This window comes from Poecile atricapillus, chromosome 17 (genome assembly GCF_030490865.1).
Source record: "Poecile atricapillus isolate bPoeAtr1 chromosome 17, bPoeAtr1.hap1, whole genome shotgun sequence".
Taxonomy (NCBI): domain Eukaryota; kingdom Metazoa; phylum Chordata; class Aves; order Passeriformes; family Paridae; genus Poecile; species Poecile atricapillus.
The window spans coordinates 3,495,405-3,514,923 of record NC_081265.1 but is presented as its reverse complement, the minus strand read 5'-3'; the positions used below and the strand labels follow the sequence as shown (position 1 = coordinate 3,514,923).

General features: G+C 45.8%; 2 protein-coding genes and 1 non-coding gene across 5 annotated transcripts; 2 read left to right on the top strand and 1 right to left on the bottom strand.

The window, feature by feature from the left end:
• Positions 1-961: 961 nt before the first annotated feature.
• Positions 962-8,730, bottom strand: KPNA2 (karyopherin subunit alpha 2). Of its 3 annotated transcripts, none has more exons than XM_058852644.1 (11): positions 8,514-8,730; positions 6,290-6,405; positions 6,055-6,192; positions 5,559-5,647; positions 4,497-4,765; positions 3,277-3,371; positions 2,928-3,191; positions 2,071-2,304; positions 1,807-1,989; positions 1,549-1,698; positions 962-1,444 (listed from the first exon to the last, which is right to left on the bottom strand). In XM_058852644.1, exons 2-11 carry the CDS (start codon positions 6,362-6,364, stop codon positions 1,352-1,354), a joined length of 1,590 nt encoding a protein of 529 aa, XP_058708627.1. In that variant the 5' UTR covers positions 6,365-6,405; positions 8,514-8,730; the 3' UTR covers positions 962-1,351. The 3 variants fall into 3 exon arrangements, with proteins under 3 accessions (XP_058708627.1, XP_058708625.1, XP_058708626.1); XM_058852642.1 differs by lacking the exon at positions 8,514-8,730 and adding an exon at positions 7,111-7,159; XM_058852643.1 differs by lacking the exons at positions 5,559-5,647; positions 8,514-8,730 and adding an exon at positions 6,719-7,068.
• Positions 8,731-9,115: 385 nt separating this feature from the next.
• TRNAR-CCG (transfer RNA arginine (anticodon CCG)) lies at positions 9,116-9,188 on the top strand. Its single transcript has one exon. It is a non-coding gene; the product is annotated as a tRNA-Arg (tRNA).
• Positions 9,189-11,129: 1,941 nt separating this feature from the next.
• Positions 11,130-17,244, top strand: C17H17orf58 (chromosome 17 C17orf58 homolog). The gene is made up of 5 exons (XM_058852426.1): positions 11,130-11,271; positions 13,092-13,721; positions 13,826-13,906; positions 15,420-15,611; positions 16,161-17,244. Exons 1-5 carry the CDS (start codon positions 11,220-11,222, stop codon positions 16,346-16,348), a joined length of 1,143 nt encoding a protein of 380 aa, XP_058708409.1. The 5' UTR covers positions 11,130-11,219; the 3' UTR covers positions 16,349-17,244.
• The last annotated feature ends 2,275 nt before the right edge of the window (positions 17,245-19,519 follow it).

Genomic DNA, 19,519 nt, shown 5'->3' with positions numbered 1-19,519 from the left:
GCACACAAAAGTTGACTAATACAGGAGACAAAAGCAGATTATTCTATCAGATTCACCTAGCAGAATAATAAAGGGGTTATTTGTTTTGTACTGCCTTGAGTTTTTTATTCCCCTCCACCCATAAGAGTGGAAACAAAGCCAATAGGAACTCTGGGAGAATTGCCTACATATCAGAATTTCTCCCCCTACCTTTTATTAATAAAAGTGACATGCTGTGGTCCAATTAAGTCATGTTTATGAAACATTAGTCCTGAATTCTGACCCCTCCTGTACCATCATTAGAGCTAGAGACACTCAGTGAGCTGAGACAATATAGTTATTCCAGCACATTTGACTCCTGGGAGGTTTAAGTTAAATAGCTCAATCCAAGTTTTTCCAAAAGGCTGGAAAACAGAACTACAGTTCTTTCTCTCCACTCAATACTCTTTCTCCTCCAAACCCCACCCTGCACAACCCCTTTGAGGGATAAAATGGGTTCCTGTAAGTAATGACTTTAGAAATAAAGGGACTGCAGATTCCAGGACAAAGCCTTAATTTTTGCTAAGGCAGGCAACTGCTTCAAAGCATTTCCTATGCTCTAATCCTATACATGTTCAGGTACCTTTAGAACTGGTTAACTACTGTACTTACCTCTCCTCCAAACTATTACTTACAGTTAAGTAGCACTAATATTCTTTAAATATTTCTCCAAGAGGCTGAAGCTAGTTTAGCTCAGTTATGCACAGGGTAAGATGAATCAGATTTCTATAGGAAGTTCCTTGGTCCTGTAACAGAAGGCTGCTGTATGCAGAAACCAGAGCTTGGGGTGACCAAGCTGTTTTAAATCCACCTCTTCAGCACTGGGTCTCTCATGGTTTAGACCTGTTTCATGCCATTATCTATTTTTTAACTAAGTTTACTTACCCCATCAGTCAGCTTTTAAGAGAGCAAGTTGACACAGTTCAACTTGATGTACTGATAACACTTTATTGAGCTTCAAGTAAGTCTTCCCTTAAAAGCCTGTTCAGTATTTATTTATTACTGCAACAGGCCACGTAGAAGGTAAGAGGTTATGGGGGAGCCTGCAGAGCAGTGGCTCAATGCTTTGTGAGAGGCCCAAGTTACTCACGTGCATTCTTCCCCCAGACAAGGACAGAAACAGGAAGTATTTACAAGTGTATCTCAAAGAATGAGGTTTACATTTAGAAATTCACAGACATATGAATTTGAACTGTTCAAGTATGTTTCAGTTGGACAAAGTGCTACAGGACACAAAAACCAGTAAAGGCAAGAGGAACTCCATTAAGACAAAGAGGTGGCAGTCATTTGTGCCTGCTAAACCACTTGTAGGTGGTTGCAGTATGTGCAAGATCTAGAAGTTAAAAGAATTTGGGGTACTGTCCTGGATTTGGAAAGTGTAGCTGTCAGCAGTTGAGTCTGGTACAACATTTTGGTCTTCCTCCTCCTAGAAGGAAAGAAAAGAAGAATGTTGAAATAGCAGTAGCATTTGAATCTAGTAGTCAGTGCTGGAATAGAAAAAAGTAGAAAAGACCCCCTGAAGCCACTTACTTCTGCTGAGAAATATTTCTCAATAATGGTGGATGAGGCTCTGTACACTTGTTCATTTTCATGTGACTGGAGAGCTTCAATTCTGTCTAGACCCCCACACTCTTCAATCATGAGGCAAAGCTTTTCAGTCTCATTAATCTTCTCAGCAGCCTGCAACAGAAAAGCATGGAATAACCTCAGGAAAGATATATGGCAGCAGCTACTGGAGAGCCATTAGCAACAACACAGACAATAATCAAGTATACTGCATCCACATACCAAGAAAATGTTGGAAACTGCATCCAGAATAACAAGTACAGTTTTGCTGTCTTTAGTTGAGAGAAGATTCAGTAGGGGTTCAAGAACACCAGCCTGAACAAGGTACACAATCTGGTCAATTGTTCCACCACTCGTATAGTTTGTCACAGCCCACACAGCTTCCTTCTGAGATTTGAAATCCCCCTGTGAAGGTAAAAGCAGAGTGTTTGAACACAGAATAGTAATAGGAAAAGGCTCAGCATAGTAAATATAGACTTTGTTTACCTTCCTCAGAATACCAATGAGATAAGGCACAAGACCGTGGTCTACAACTCGCTGGATCTGATCCTGACGCCCAGCAGTGATGTTGGACATTGTCCAGGCTGCTTCTTTCTGAATGTTGTTTTTATGATGAGAAAGGAGACTTGGAAAGACAGCCAGTGCTCCCGAGTCAATAACAATCTGTGTTTGCTCATCAGTACCAGTGACAATATTTCCTATGGCTCTTAGTGAAGGAGTCTGAAACAAAGATGAATAGAATACTCTAGGAAAGTTGTTCAAAACCTGATTAGATTATAGCAAACACAGCTATACTTGATGGCCATCCACTCTAACCTTCCCAGTTAACAGCATGACCTGCTATGTACAATGGGGTTTGGGCTCCTCGTTAGCATTCCACAGGCAGATGCTAATGTCTGCATACAGAGACTGCACACCTTTCAAGGCCAGTCTGCAAACAACCACCCATGACAGAGCTTAGGGAAACTACCTGCTAAACACTAATGCAGTTTTATTATGCTCTAATTATAGTGTTCACACTTGTGAACACTGTCCCTAGAATTTGGCTCTGCAACAGCAATTTAAAGGCAAGCTTTAGTGAATGTTGACTGTTGTGCTGGCCTGTAAGGTAAATACAATGATTATATAAAGCAGCTTGTTAGTCATTACCAGCAGCAGTCTGTCTCGTGTGGCACAGCACCCAGGCAGGAGAGAAACTGATGTCTCACTCCACAAAAATTAGAACAGGCACCTGACTCATGTATGAAAAGAGCCATTCAGTTCCATGGACTACTCCTACCTAACTGCAGTTCTAGCCATGATTCAAATCAAGCAACAGCAGCCTGCAACATCCAACCACTTACCATTATTGGCAGTTCACTGTATCCTAGGAGTCTCACAAGCTGTGGCACCAATCCAGTTTTCACAACAACTTCTATCCTGTCATTGGAACCGTCTGTGAGGTAGGAAATTGCCCAGCATGTGTCTGCCAACACTTCAGGGTCATCGTGGTGCAGGAGCCGGACAAGGGTTGGAAGGATCTGCTGGATGGCATCTATGGGAGGTGCAGGATTCTTATTGCGACACAGGTTTGAGAGGGTCCATGTAACATTGCGTAAATATCCAGACTGCAATGGTGGAAATAAATGGTTACCAATAGCTTAGCTAGGTTCTAACTCAGTAATTGTAACTTGAATCTCTCTGGACACTTACAGCCAGGGAAGAGAGGTCAGGAACAGCCAGGAGACTCAGCAGTGGCTCGATTGCACCATATTTAATAACCAGGTCTCTGTAGGCAGAACCATCCCCTGGAAAAAAACAAGAAAAAAAGCCAGGTGACAACCAGAAAGAAAGGGACACATGTACACAGAACCACTGTGTGTTAAGAGGATTAATTCCTCTACTCCTTAAGAAGGGCTGGATAAATTAAGAAGAAACAGGAGGACAAAAGGACTACTGCCATGGTTAAGTCACATGACAAGCATGTTCAGTCAAGCCCCTGAGCTTCACCTTTTTTCTTGGAAGAAGAGGTAATGTAGTATGTTTTCTATACAGCTTTTCATAAGAGCTCATAACCATGCAGGGTTTTATGTGTTTCTTTTGAAACAAATCTAAACCCCACACTAGAACAGAGCTTTCCCCACAATATGGGACTTGAAATGCATTGTAATCATCAGCTGAATGATTGACTGAGAATCCTATTGCAAGATATAACAAATATTATATTTATAATATTTATTATATTTGAGTTTAAAACTCTAAGGACAAACTTTGAGGAAAACCCCAATAAAAAAGGCTTTGAAACAATTTTCTGTGTGAAGATTCACTGTTCTGTAAGGCATGGCCATTGGAAACTCTAATACAGCAGGTACAATATTTAACTTGTAGCAAGTTAACAACTATATTATTTATTTTGACCACTCTTTAAAGACTGGATCCAACACTGGCATATCAAGTAATCCTGAGAGAAGCTTGAGAAGCTTCAGTGTACCACTATACTTATCAGCAAGCAGCTGTTTTAAAGCAAGGAATATTGACCATCACATACACAATTATTTGAGTCACTGCTTCCCTCCTGCCTTCCCCCTTTTAGTCAACACGCAGAGCAGAGCTCATTGCTGAGTCACAAAAAAACTGAGATGTCTGAAAAAGGTTTGTGTTGTAGCATGGTTAGAGAGCCATCAAACCTGAGCTGAAATCCGGAAGCAGTGCCCACAATACAACCCACAGGTTGTGCCAGGCATTGCAAGAGGTCTAAAGACAAAGGGTTTCCTGCAGCTTGCTCTGCAATGCAGGGCATGTCATAACTGGAAAGCCATTGGGGCAGAGCTCCCAAGCAGCTCAGCACAGGGCATGACACAGCAGGAGTGATGTCCTCCCACCTCAGACAAGGACACAGGTCTGAACTAGAGCTGTGCAGCCCATGGACATACCTGCAATATTCCCCAAGGCCCACACAGCCTGCTCACTGATGTGAGTGTGTGGAGAGGCCAGCAGGGAAATGAAGGCTGGAATTGCTCCTCCTTCCACCACTGCCCTGGTTTGCTCTGATGTGCCAGAGGCGATGTTGGTGAGTGCCCAGGCAGATTCAAACTGGATGGGACTGCAGTCTGCTCTGCCCAGGAACGAGACAAACTTCGGGATCAAACCAGCCCGAATTATGTTGTCTATTGGGGGTTGCTTCTCTCTTGAGAGGAGTTTCCTAAGGAGCAAGGCAAACAGGAACCATTATTTTTGCCTGCAGACATCTGAACAACAAATTCAAGTCTTAAAAGCACCATATAAAAAAAGTTTAGCATTGTTTTAGCATTCAGAAAAGGCAACACAATATAGCATGAAAGAGAAATGCAGACAAGTTAACACGGGCTTCCTAGGCCTCTGTTAACAGTGGGTTTGGCATGTCTTCACTATGTGAGAGGTTCTGTTCAGACTCTGAAGTAAAGCAGACCTGCAGGAGTCATAACACATCTGAACTGCTAGAGGCTTCTCAGCAGAGAGAGGTTAATAACTGCCAGAAGCAGCACTGCAGCAATATGCAAGCATATTAAAGGATGCTTTAGATTTGGAAAGAGAAAAACTTGTGGGAGTTCAAACCCCAGTCATCTTTCTGTTCACATTATTCTAAGGTGGATCACCACACTCATACATATCAGACCTAAGTGTTAACGCAGTTTAAAAGGTACCTTACTTTGCTATAACAAAGAGTTAACTATAATTACTCCTTCGAATATAAGGTGACTACTGTTAAATTTGCACTAGGGCAAATTACTTCTTCCTACTAAAATATTCAGGCACTTTAAATACTTAAAAGCCACATGGTTTCTATAAATTATGCCTAAGTTATGGGTACCTCAACATTGTATGTATGATGGTGGTTGTTGAAATCCTGCCTGATAAGAAAGACATAAGCAGCCATTTAGGCTCATAAATCAATTCTCTCACCTTGCCTCGTTATTGGCTTGCAGACCTGAGTTGGTATCCTGTAAACTGCTTACCTGGCAGCTTGAGTAGCCTGTAGCTGAAGCTCCATATTATTACTATTAACTCCTTTGACTATTTCTTCAACTGACCAGTGTGACAAAACCTGTACAAAAAAATATTACATGAGTGCTTCAGTGGGAGAGTCACATGTATTCCTGACCACAAAGAGCTCTTACACAATACCATGGATAGACCCCAATTTACAGCCGCTTCCCTTAGTGCCACCACCATGTGATATTTCAAAACCTCATCAGCTTCACCTATAATTATCTCAATTGCTGAAAGTTTTTTTAACCAATAAGTTAAGTGCTTCATATCAGTTACACTAGATTTAAAATGTAGCTGCAGCCAGTTGTGTGTAAGAGTGGTGTCCATTAGAGGTGAAAACACAGGCCTGAGCTGCTAATGCAGATGTAGTAGTGCTGTCCTGTCTTGGAGGAGGGATTCATGCTGGCCTGGCTACAGGACTGTAAGGCCCTCCAAACATGTCTGTTCTGAGTGCCCACTTACCTGGTTGCCTCTATTTTCCTGAAGGGGAGAAGTAGCATCATCTGGTAAAGTGCTCACATTTCTTCTTTTAAGCATCTGATCATCTTTCTTAGCTTTTCTCAGCTCCACATTGACTTCAATGCGCCGCCTTCTCATTTCCTGGAGGATAAACACTCAGAGTAAGTTTTTGGCTTTCAAAACTTAGATTTAAAGAGGCAATAGCTGGCTAAAGTACTAATTGGACCAGAGCACTCACTGTGCTGTCCTTTCCTTTGTTCTTGAATCTGTTCAATCGAGCTGATGGTGTATTGGCATTCTCATTAGTAGACATCTTGCTTGTTAGATTTTTGAGCGGGACAGATAAAAACAAGCCTGAAAACAGAGCAAAGAAACAGCAAGTTTACTCCACAAAAGTTAAATTTTAAAAATTGGATCCACACTCAAGAATGAGAGGCACTTGCTTGTATTAATACTACAACAACATCTGACTTGATCAACAGCTGTCTCTTTAAACAGTTAACTGTTACAACAAGCTCTAGAATCAAAAGCAGAAGACACAGTCACACAATTTTAAAACGCTTTTAACCAAATACTATCTGTTATTATTTTCAAGAGCAAGATAGATTCTCCTTTCTACAGACAACACACACACACGCTTTTAAATACTGTTTTCACTGTCACATACCTGTGCTGCACAGGATCCCACTCAGCCCCACCCCGACCTCTTTGGACGAAAACAGCGAGCTCTCGCACTGGGAAGGTTCCCCAGGGCGGGTACAGCCAGCGGCACATAACAACGGCTATAGGGGTAACGAAGAAAACCCCTGCACCTCAGCCACCCCTAGAGTGACCCACTGCACAAGAACTGGCTTCGCTTCGGCCACAGCCCCTCCGGAGCGACAACCCGCGCTAGGCTACACCAACCCTGTCAGCCCCAGTGCAGCCAGCGGAGACGCGGGAGGCTCCGGAGAGAGGCCCCAGCAGGGACTGCAGGCAGAGCATAGCCCTTTCCAAAAGGGCAGCGCAGGGGCCGCGTCCCCACCGCCCCAGACCCAGCTCCCGGTCCCATCCCCGCACCTCGGCCGGGGAACACCGCCGGTCGCTCCGCTGCTGCCACACGCTGCCACTGCCCACGGCTGCCCCACGCGGCATTTAAATTTCCCGCGACCGCGCCCTGCCATTGGCCCGTTCGAGCCAAAGCAGCCTCCTGATTGGCCGGTTTGAAAGCAGCCCCCGCTCACGATGACGGGAAACACCCTCCCGGAAGAGCCAGTCGGACGTGACGTACTCACAAGGCCCGGTACTACAGCTCCCGGCGTGCTCCGCGCCGCCCCATAGAGGCTTGCTGGCATTACCCGCGCGGGGCACGCCGGGAGCTGTAGTGCACGGGGCCGGGCGCGGTGATATCCCGGGACGAGAGAGGGGGATTGGAATGAGGGAATTGTATCCATGGCGCGGTGTCGCTCTGAGCGATTTGGGGCAGAAACACCCATTCCCTCATGCAGAGCACAGATTCTGCCTCAGTAATTAGTAGGGCACCGCAGGCTTCCCCTGGGACAAGAGCGTGTAGTGATAGGATGAGGGGAAATGGCTTCAAACCGAAAGAGAATGTGTTTAGATGGGATATTGGGAAAAAATTCTTTAGTGGAAGGGTGGTGAGGCCCTGGAATAGGTTCCCAGAGAAGCTGTGGCTGCCCCATCCCTGGAATTGTCCAAGGGCAGGCTGGATGGGGCTCCAAGCAACCTGGGACAGTGGAAGGTGTCTCTGCCTGTGGCAGGGAGTGGAAATGGATCAGCTTTAAGGTCCCTTCCAACCCAAACCATTTTGTGATTCCATGATTCAATGGCTCTGTGCCTCACTTATTGTGTCCTAGAAATGTGGTGCACGGAAATGCAAAGAAAAGGGAATATGAGATTGCAGTTGAAAGCAGTTCTACAGCCATCGGGGCAGAAAACTAAATCATACAGAATAACAAAAGAAAAGGATTCCTCCCCCTGTGGCATGGCCTGAAAAGGGATGGGATTGTTTCCAATGGGTTTGGCCTGCTCATGTGGGATGGAATACAAAAGAACACTGACTTTCACAGGAGATATAAGTCAAACCATATAACTGTAGGGAAAACACAACTCTGACAGCAACTCTGACATATCCAGATACCTATAAAGGTACAACACAGAGAAGTGTCAGGTATGCACATTGATATGTCTGTGTGCTAAGCCATCACACTAAACCACTTACACCAATCTGTAGGTGCACATAAGTGTGGAGGATGTTTGCTGAGGAGGAGGAATTACCAGTGACATCTCATATTGCTGGTTTTGGGCCTTACTTTGTACTGTGCTGAGCTTTGTCAAAAACACCCACAAAAACAAGAGCAGGGAAGCCAAGAGAAGAGAAAGCACATTACTAACAAACGGAAGCTTAACAGTAGTATACAGAAAAAAAAGGCAGTTCTAAAGCAGAAGTAGAGGTAAAACACCTGCTCCTGAAGGATCGGAGGGTTGGCACGAAGCAATTCCACTGGGCCATGAATCGCTGGCAGTGCATGGTCTGGAGCAGTGAAATCGGGGCGCAGGGATGGGTGTTGACGGCAGGGAGAGGGCTGGCAGTGCCTGAGATCCCCGAGGGGGTGTGCGCGAGCTGCTGTAGGCGGTGTGGTCTGTGAGGGAGGTGACAGCTCCGAAAGCTCTTACCAGCAGAGTTAAGCGACAGAGAGGTAGAGGGAGACTGGGCAGTTGGGGCAGGACAGCGGCCAAGCTGTGGGTGAGGTAATGGGGCAGAGGAGGGCGGGCGATCCCCGGGACAGTGCGGCGGCCCCGGGCAGGTCCCCTCAAGCGGCCGCGCGCGGGTCTGACAGGGACACGCTCGCGCCGAGGGCGGGAACCCGCTCTGAGGCGCGGGCGGGGCCGCGGGCACGCGCTGAGGAGCGGGGCCTGGGGGCATCTCGACCAATGGAGTGCGAGGAGGGACGGGCGGGGCCTGCCCGCCGCGAGCAGGGAGAACGTGACGGCCCGCGGGGGGCGGAGCCGGTACCGGCCGGGCGGAGCTCTTACTAGGCGGCGCGCGCAAGCTCTGCTGGGTGACCCAGTGGCCTAATGGATAAGGCATCAGCCTCCGGAGCTGGGGATTGTGGGTTCGAGTCCCATCTGGGTCGCGCCCTGCTTATTTTGTGGCGTTGCCGCGGGTGGCTCCGCAAGGCCACCCCCCCATCCGGGACCCCCGACTCTTTTACCCGCAGCCGCCCCGGGCCTGGCCTCCGAGCCCCATCGCTCGCCCGGCATCGCATCCGGCCTGGGGTCGCCCCCCTCTCTGCCCTTCACGCGGAGATCATGCGAGTGGGTCCTGCTCTCCTCCCGGGATCTTGGGGAGAGCCACAGCCGGGAACACCCCGGAGGTGGCTACGGCACTGTCGGTCCCTGTTTTGCCCAGGTCCACTGAGAAAGCTTTTCCATCTCCGCTGCTTGAGCATCCCAGGGCTGCTGGAATGCTGGGAATACTCCAAGCACCACTACTGTGCTGTTCATGGAGATTCTGTCCAGGTAAAGTCTGGGGAAACAGTGCAGACACAGCCATACATGAATGAGGGTTAAATTGGACCACCATCTAATTCAACAGAAGAATCCTTGGAATACAAGTCTGTGGGATACTCACATGTGCATCCAAGCATCCATCCATCCATCCATCCATCCATCCATCCATCCTCCATCATCCATCCATCATCCATCCATCATCCATCATCCATCCATCCATCCATCCATCCATCCATCCATCCATCCATCATCCATCCATCCATCCATCCATCCATCCATCCATCCATCATCCATCATCCATCCATCCATCCATCCATCATCCATCCATCATCCATCCATCCATCCATCCATCCATCCATCCATCCATCCATCATCCATCATCCATCCATCCATCCATCCATCCATCCATCCATCCATCCATCCATCCATCCATCCAAGCACTCACACTCCAGCTTTTCCTGCTTGCTGCAGGTACCTGCTGGTCACCAAAGCAGTGTAGGAGCCCTCCTCTCCCTCGTCCTCAGTTACATTCCTATTCCTGTAATAGATATCTTGGGATAGTTCTGGAATTAAAATAAAATTTCAAACAAAAGAGGAAAACAAGGATTAGTTAGTGCTGCAGTAGAAATTTAACTCCTTGATTAACAGATGTGGTGAAATGTCATTTGTATGTCAATGTATCTTCACCCATCGCTGCTGGAGACAAAGCCCTGAGCTTTTGGGAATCTATTTAAATGCTTAATTCAGGCAGGACAAAACAAACTGGTTAAACTAAGCAACACTGAATCCCATGCCACAGGCATTGCTGAAGGTTAGATTTTCTGTCAGGAGTGGGTTTCAGGAGCCTTTCAGTGCCTTTATGGAGTTTTTAAGTTGATGATTGTCCCTTAAAGTCAAGAACAGCTTCCACAGCACCCGGCAGCAGCTGGTGAGTTAAACTGTCACGATGGAAATCTTGTGTAGCAATAAGGTCACTTAGAAATAAGCCTTCTTAATTCAGTAATCCAAATCAGGGTTGGCTTGGTCTGTGAAAATTTGCAGAGTTCTTCATGATGGCTAAGAGAGATTTAAAAATAAAGCTGTGTGGGATCAGCAGAGCTTTCCCTTGGACTGGACAGTCACTACTGCATTTTTCAGTCTGAAAAGAATCACTGAAACTGGTTCCTGAAACTGAAAGAGGAGATTAGAAGCTGTATCACTGAAGGTGGCCAGAAATCTCCATTTATGTTCCATTGTCATGCACATCCTTTCCAGACCCTGCATCCCAGGGTTCTGGTGTGTTCCAGAATCTCCCAGTTCCCTTCCAGAACACAATTCTCCATTGCCAGGAAAACCAGGCTTGTTCCCTATGATTTTTCCCCTACAAAGTGCCATAGAAGGGCAAGACTGTCCCCCAAATAAAAATCTGCTGCCAAAACCGTGTGTGGGTGTGTTATTGCCAGGACACAGGTGATGCAGCCAGGGGGTTGTTCCCGATGGGAAGGAGCACATTCCTCCCAGGCAGGGCTGGTGGAGGCAGCAGCTTGGTCTTGCTCCAGTGGGTTGTCCAGCGAGTGATTCCCGTTTCCCCTCAGGCTGCCTCTCATTAGCATGAATCAGGGGAAGGGCATAAAAGACTCCAGTTCATTTTGAGTCTGGAAAATCTTTACTTCAAAATGACAACTCAAGTGTTCTGGCTCCTCTGTTTTGTCATTAGATCATCTTCTGGTAAGTCTGCTACCTTCGGAGCGGGGCTGGGGCATGTCTGCCTTGGGAATCAGGGGAGGCTGAAGACATTCCTACAAACCCTTGCCCGAGCAGCCCCCCAGCCTTTTCAGCAAATAAGGGCTCAAAAAAGAAACATTTCAACGTCTTTGTGGGATGGGAATGTAAATTGCAATATTTTATTTGCCAGCATTGAGAAGAATTAAAGGCACCTGGCAGAAGCAGGCAGGGAGCTGTTGCTCTGTCCTGCCAGCCACCAGTGGCAGGTGAAGTTGGATTTGCTCTGCACATGGGATTTTTATAATTTTTATGTGACCTTTCTCTTTTAGCCTTCTTCACCTGTAACTCCAGGTGTCTGACTGATTTTAATATGTTCAGTGTGCCCTGTGTGCCTGCAGCAAGCTGTTCTGAGTGGATTTATTTGGGTTTTAGTGCCTCACTGACAGAACAGAAATAGCATTTACATCTGTTCCACTGGGATTTGGTTATGTTACAGTAATATTTCTTAGGTTGCAACAACTAGACAGGAATATGCTGGTACAGGAGGAAGAACCTCAAGGTCCTGAACAGATTGAGTAGAGAAAAATGAACTATTTATTGATACAATCCGTGACTGAGAAGGCGTGATAAAGTGCTAGAAGAGTTTATTTACACACCCAAGTCTGAGACACCTGTTCAAGAGGGCACAGCTCCACACTGAACCATCTCCAAACCCCCCTTGCCTGCTGCTTTCAGCAGCTTGGACTTCTTCCACCCCTCTCTCCATGGACATTCTTTTGACTTTACATGTGGCCAGCCCAAATATCAGAGAATCTTTCCCATGACAGCAGCTGGTGAGAGCACAGGGGGAGAAGTGGCAAGGTCAGCAGTTGAGTCAGTTATAGGAGATAAACCAGGATATTGTTCATCTGTGTATGTCAAATCTCTCTTTTCACACAAGGAGCTGGGATCAGCCTCCTACACAGAATAACCACGGCCGTGAACAGCAGACAGAGGCTGTGTGTGGGTGAGCTGTGTGAAAACTCTGCTGGCTCACTCCACACATGCAGGGAAGGGCTAAAGGAAAAGGAAAATGGACTGCCAGGGGAAATTTCTCTCCTGCCAGGCTAAACATTTTGGTCATTTTGCTTTGTGAGGTTCAAGAGGTCAAAGTGAAGGTATAAATGAAAGTGTCGGTGACTGCCCAGCTTGTGTGAACAGTGCCATTATTTTTTTCCTTCACTTTTCACTTCTTCTCTTTCTCAACCCTTGCTCTCTTAAATTAAGCAAAGCCTTGAAATAATTGTTACTCAGCAGCACTAGCCTAATTACTGCTACTATATGCTCAAGTCATAGATCCAAAACTGTGGATAAAGACCTTTCCAAAGCTGCTGAAGAGTTTGGATGACACTGTCAACAGGCATCCCATTGATGGGAAAACCAAATAGTTCTGCTGTCATGGTCTTTTAAACAAGCATCCCAAATGGCAACGTGAAATCTTGTTTTTTCAGATGTTCCCTAGAGATTCAGAGGTTTGAGAAAAGGGTTTGTTTTTAATTTGCAACAATAATAAAGTAAAAATGCAAATCTCCTGTTTTGCTCACACAGCTGCATTCCCTGTACTGGAAGTTCAATATCTGAGTAGAGGAATGAGGAGCTTTACTGTGCTTCATCTAGTGAGCTATTTATTATTTTTTTTGCCTTATTGTTGAAGACCTAACTTATGGATTAGAGCCTCAAATATTCCCATTCTAAAGCACTTGGAATAAAAGACTTAAAACACCGGTTTTCTCTCTCTCTTTTTTTTTTTTTTTTTTTTTTTTTTTTTTTTTTTTCGCCTGTAGGATCCCTGCCCTATGCTGAGAAACCCGGCCAGGCTCTCAGCAAAGACGTTTTTAGCTCAGCAGCAGCTGCTGCTGTTGAGGTGAAAGCTCCAGCGCAGGGCACGGGCAGTGCCAGCGGGAATCCCAGGGCAGGCCGGCTCCAGGGAATGCCTCCCGCCCACCCGCAGCGGCCAAAGCCCCCGAGAATCCCCTCCCTCGCCTCCGACAAGAAGAAACGCGCGGAGCCTTCCCTGGAAAACAGCACAGGGCTGAGGAAGCACCTCGGGCAGCACGGAGGGCTCCTGGTCCTGGGCAGCCCGGCCCAGGGCGCTGCTCCCGGCCCGAGGGACGCCGGCCAGGCCAACAGGCCCCACACGGAGCGGCGGCGGGCCCAGGCTGCCAACAGCGTGTGGGCCCGCGGCCTGCGCACCGAGCCCGCCCACACAAAGGTGACGGCCCTGCTGCGAGCTCACCCTTCTCCAGACTCTGCAGCAGTGGTGTCAAACGATCCTAACACGCTGCACCGCCTCAACCGAGCGGGGAAGGCAATCCCCCACAAACACCCCGATCCCTTCACGAGCATCCCCAAACCTTCCTGGGTCACCAACCGCTGGGCGCCCGGCTCGATGTACCTGGGCGTGCTGAGGAAAGGTAAGGGACAGGCTGCCCAGAGCTTCCCAAAGGCGGCGGGCACAATGGGCTGAGAGATCCCCAAAGGGCCCGTTGCTGTCCCTCAGGCTGTGCTCCTGTTGTAGATGGTGACAAGGAGAAGATGTGTCTGACAGAGTGCAGGAAGGAGCGGGATGAAGTGGAGGCTTTCTGTGCCAGCGAGTTTGGTAGGTGGTGTCTCCCTCAACTCACAGGGACAGAGCACTTTCTGTCCACTTGTCACTGATACTGCACTTCTACTCTTGAAATACGGTGATTAAGATATAAGAAAGTATGTGAAATAATTACCACGTATTTGAAAGGGACCCAACACAGCTCTTCATAAACACACATTGCCTTTTCCCTACACCTTGGGCTAGTACTGTCCTTTCTTCTGTTTCCCCTGGAGGAACAGTGTCCTTGGGACTGGTCAATGGAACTGAAAAGACCAGTTGTTTTAGATACTCTCAGATTAAACACTGCAGCTGGGTTATTTATCTCTTCCTATTTAGAGCAAGTTTGATTTGGGGGATTCAAGTTTGAAATGAAAATAAAATGGTGAACCAAACAGAAATAAGACTGTGATCCTGTCTCTAGAGAGGATTCTTCTTGAAGTTCCTTTGAATTCAGTGTCTTCAGTCCTTGTGTTCACATTGATGTAACTAAAGGTGGCACGAAGCAGCCTGGTATTATTGTACAGACTGCTTAAAGACAAGCATTTTCTGACTGAAATCCTGCCTTGTGCTTACAGAGTTGTGAAACAGATACCAATTTTTTCTCACAGTATTTTAAGAGATAAAGAAAATACAAACCCAGTGGTAACAGATGTTTCCATTTGTAGAACATAAACACGTTAAGAGACATCTGTTTTCTCTAAATGGAGAAGTCAGGAAGTGCCTTCTACAAATGCTGTCCTGCTTTGGTTTTTACCACTCTCACACATTCCTGTCCAATGTGGGCTTCACAGCAACCTGACTTCTGTGTGTTTTAGCCCTTAATGAACAGCTCTGCTCCTAAATTGAAAGAACAGGTAGGAAAAAGTCTGAGCAACAGATGAGCCAATGTTCCATGGCAGTGATCAGAGCGCTTTTTCTGTTTTTACATTTACAGTGCAGATAAAAGAATTAAATGACTGACTCAGAGTTCTCACCCTGAGGCAGGTGTAACACCAGGTGCAGTAGCCCCACTAACATGGTGCTGTTTTCCCATCCCTGCACTCAGCTCAGCGCTTGCCAGAGCCAGAAACTGGGAGAACAGCATGAAGTGATTGAGTTCCCAACACAATCTACTTGGTGCTGTTGTGTCTTGGTATGACAAGGGCCTTTTATTTCAAAAGCCAAAGTGTTTCATAACCAGCTTGGCTTTGTACTTCATTGGGAAGTTTTAAATTTGAAAATTTTACTTTATTAGGTAAATATGCCCACTTTTTATATATCAGGATAGAAAATGGTACTAAATCATTGCTTTCTTCACTAAAAAATATCTCAAACCAGTAAAACAGAAGGTTTGCAAAGCAACAAAACTTCAGGCAATGACTTCACCAAATGTGATTATTTGAAGCAATTCCTACTGCCCACTCCTGAGCCAAAGGATTCCTGCTGACACTTCCTTTACAGCATTTTAAATGACAGCCTTCACACATACCCTGAAAATTGCCACGATCTAAAATCTGATCCTATTTTTCCCTCTCCCTTAAAACAGCAGTGAATGGAATTGTTTATAACCTGGAAAGCCTGGGGAATGGAGTCCAGTGGATTACCCTCTTGGTAGACAGTGATGGACTGTACAAGATGAGTCGCCTCTATGTCACTCCAGACGCCGCCTTCTTCCGAGTTCACATCCTGGTTGTGGATACTTTAAACTGCAGTAAACCATGCCCAGACTTTAAACTTGGTAAATCATTCCAGCTAAATCCATTCTGCTATTCCTCTGCATGCACTGCAATCTTAGTCTGCCTTACTTTAATAGGCTTAGCCTGGGTTGTTGGGAAAATTTGGAAGAAAAGTATTTACTCAAAGTTGTGGCCTTTTTTCCATCCAAGTTTCTGAAAACTTTCATAAGAGAACCAACTGCATGAGGAAGTCAGGTACCAGCGTAGCCCTTTCTTAGTTCTGTCCAGTTCCAAAATGATGGCAAGTTTTCAGGATTCCTAAAACAATACAAGCAAGAGCTTAAGCTGGTGTCTTTGTAAGTCATTCAGTTTTCCTTTTAAGTGCAAGTTTATCAAATACCAGCATTTCCCCAGACAGTAAATCATTGTTTCATGCCAGCACCACCTCCAGGTGCCAGCGGAGCTCAGGGTGCTGCTGTGGAAGCCCCATGCTCAGGATGTTTCCACAGGCACAACTTCACATCTGTTCCCAACCCTGGTGCCCTCAGAGTGACCTCCCATTCATTCCCTGTGGCTCAGCAGCCCTGTTTGTTTTGTTTTTGTTGTTGCAGGCAGCAGGTACATCGTGATGGGGCACATCTACCACAAGCGCCGGCAGGTGCCCGCCGAGCTGCTGCCGGCCCTGGGCGGGCGGCTACGGCCAGGGGACGGCTGGGTCGGGAGCAGCAGCAGCTACGTGAGGAGATTCAACAGGAAAAGGGATCTCAGGGTGAGGGCAGCGCGCTCCAAGTGTCCATAAGGCTCTGAGGGCTCCGTCCAGGATGTGGGAGCAGCGGGATCCACCCCCAGAACACACCTGGCTGTGGGCAGTGCTCCCGTCTGGAACCGCAATCCAACACCTGCTTTTGTGCTTTAGCGAACACTGGGTGCCTCGAGCAGGCACCCTTGGTGAGGTTCAGCACAGAAGTCAGTCTAGGGAATGTTAACTGGCCCTGAATTTGCTCCAGCTGCTTTCAGAGCCACAGGTTATTGTTGCTTCCCCTGCTGCAGTGTGCCCCAAATAATCTGTAGTAAGTGTAATGCAAAATTCTGGCAGCTTCATCCTCAATAGACAAAAACTGCACTTTGAACCCTTTACCTTGAACAGATTATATGATACCACAACTTTATCTACACAGGATGTTCACTGTGCTTTCACAGTTCTGCCTAAAGTATCACATGCATTTGATTTCAGAGAAACCAACACCACTAAGTACCATTTGTATTATTTTTGCCTCCTCAACCATGTCCATGGTATTTTTGAAAATGACACCATTATTCCAGCAGAGCTGGATGTTCACACAAAGCATACAGAATAGAGTGTAATAATTTGAGTATATGAACACACTGACTGAAAGCAAATCAAGAACTGCAAAACACAAATGGCCAGTTGCATTTACAAGTGACAGCGCAGGGAATGCAAAATGAGCATGGGCTGCATACAGTGGGTGTGGCTGGGCACTTCATCCCAGAGCTGTGCTGAATGCCATTCCCCAGGAGAAATATTGCCAAGCTTGTACTTGCACAAGAGTAAAGTTACTTTTTAAATCAAAAATACAGTATTTTAATACCTTTAATGTGGTGAAATTGAGATGTTTGTTGTTCCCGGTCAGTATTCACAGATAATAAGTCTGTAAAAGAAACTAATAAAATGCTCATGAGGTTCTGCTTTCACTGTCTTCTGGGTTCTGGAAGACCCAAAAAGCTTATGTAATGATACTGCACAACGGCATCTCCTTGTGCAACAACCTGCCTGAGGATTTGATACATATTTATATCAAGAAATGTAAAAAATGCAATACAGCTTAAAACCCCATGTACACAGTGATGTGATGTGACCTGCTGCAGGAAGCAGTGGCTTCTAGAGATGCATTTTCTTTTTTGCAAGGAGGTAGTTCTGACACACTGTACTTGTCACACACGTCTGCAGCTTCATTTAGTGCCACTGGAAAGCCATGGAGCAGGGGATGGGACGGGCTATGCTGCATCAAGTATTTCTTGATATGGAGCCAATACCAAGAGCAAACATCCCGTATTTGGCACCCAAAAGGCTCTCACTGGAGTACAGAAATTTACTCATAGCATGAATCTACCTAAAAAATGCCATGTCTCGCTTTTGGTATGTGAAAGACTGCACGGAGAACAGCATGGATTGATGGAATTTTCCTGAGAAAATCAGAGGGGGTTTTGATTTGGCAGAAGGACTGTTCTGGCAAAGTATCAAAGCTCTGGAGTGACTGGGAGGGACAGAAGGAGGAAGGGTTACATGTATATCTCGAGTTTCTTTGTTTCTATTTTCAGGGGAAGTCCAGAGACTAAGCAGCAACTCCTCCAGGCATACCCTGCCCAGAGCTATCCTGCTCCAAGCCAGGGAAGTGTGGGGACAAACCCACCATGTCTGGGAAGAGATAAGCACAGGACACCAGTGCTAAGGACATCCCAATCCTGAGCTCAGTGTCTGTAACTGACACAAAACACTGGGAGATACAGATGTTGCTCTGGGAGCCTGAAAAGTCATTTATCCCATGTTCTTTTCCTCTGTTACTAAGTCCTCTTACCTTTCCCTTCTTGATTGGAAAGTCCCTCCTTAAAATGTTCCCACAGTAGCTGAGCAACAAATCCCTGTCTGCCACAGCTGCACTGAGACTGGGCTGGAGCAGGAGCAGGGCTGTTGTAACCAGGCTCATCACATACTAAACACACCTCCTGAAAAACAATTGCTTGATTGAGGATTTCCAGTCTTGCACTTTCTATTCCAAAACCCTCCCAGCAATAACCACACTGGGAACTGGATGGTACTCACATTCAACAGCTGTCATGGTAATTTTGGTACCTCACAGTCAGTAATTTCCTTTCCAGCAGGATAAGTATGGAAAATTCTGCCACCATCTCACAGAAATCTGGGTATAAAGAGTAACTGTTCTCATCCCATCTGTCCAGGGGTTTATTTGAGCCTTTTGGGTAAACCAAACTTCTTACTGTACTTTAAATCTTCATTAACTTCTGCATGAACTAAATTGAGGATAACTGCTTCAAAATTGAGGAGAGAGAAAAGGAAAATCAAGCTGGCACAGCTCACATACCATTATCTTTCAACATATGACCATTTCAAAACAACTTTTGCAGTAATTTATAAAATACAAAGAGGACAAGGATTGAGCAGAGATCACAAACCTTATGAACTTTATGCTTGATGGCAGGTGGGGATTAATTACAAGTGATTTATTTTCTGTAACACCATTTAACTATAAAACATCACCACTACTAAATCCAGAGAAGTAGCCTGACCTGCCCAATGGCAACTGAACACACTGAAACAGGCTCTCATGGAATCACAGAATGGTTTGGCTTGGGTGAATAATCAGCAGCACTCAATTGCATGTACAGATTATTTCCCTAATCAACCTGATTCACAGTTACATATGATTTGGCAAAGCCAAGACCTATATCCAATAACATTATCAATGTTTCATTAGAAACACCACTGAATCCATGTCAAACACATTACTTTATTTGTCTAGGATGATGTGTCCTATAAGGTACAAAAAAGTACTCTTCAGTTTGCCACAATTTGTTAAAAACAGCAATCTATTGCCTACAGGTAGGAAAGGTTTAAATCATGTCAATATGGATTTAGGTATGAATAAATAGTACAGAAATGCTGAGAAGTTGGGATGAGATGCAGGATATGTCCCAGTGCTGTTAAAGGTGAGATTTCTTTTCTTGTCCCATTAAAACACAATGCTTACAATATGCAGCATTTTTTTAAAACGTCAAAGGACAACATAACCTAAATGCAACTACTCTTCTTTGACTTTCAGAAGCATAAATGGATTATTGTTTCCACACTGAACAATTAGTAATTTTCACAGATAGGTTAAATGACAACATTTGTATGTACAAAAACACATGGGTTTTTAGTAGATAAAAT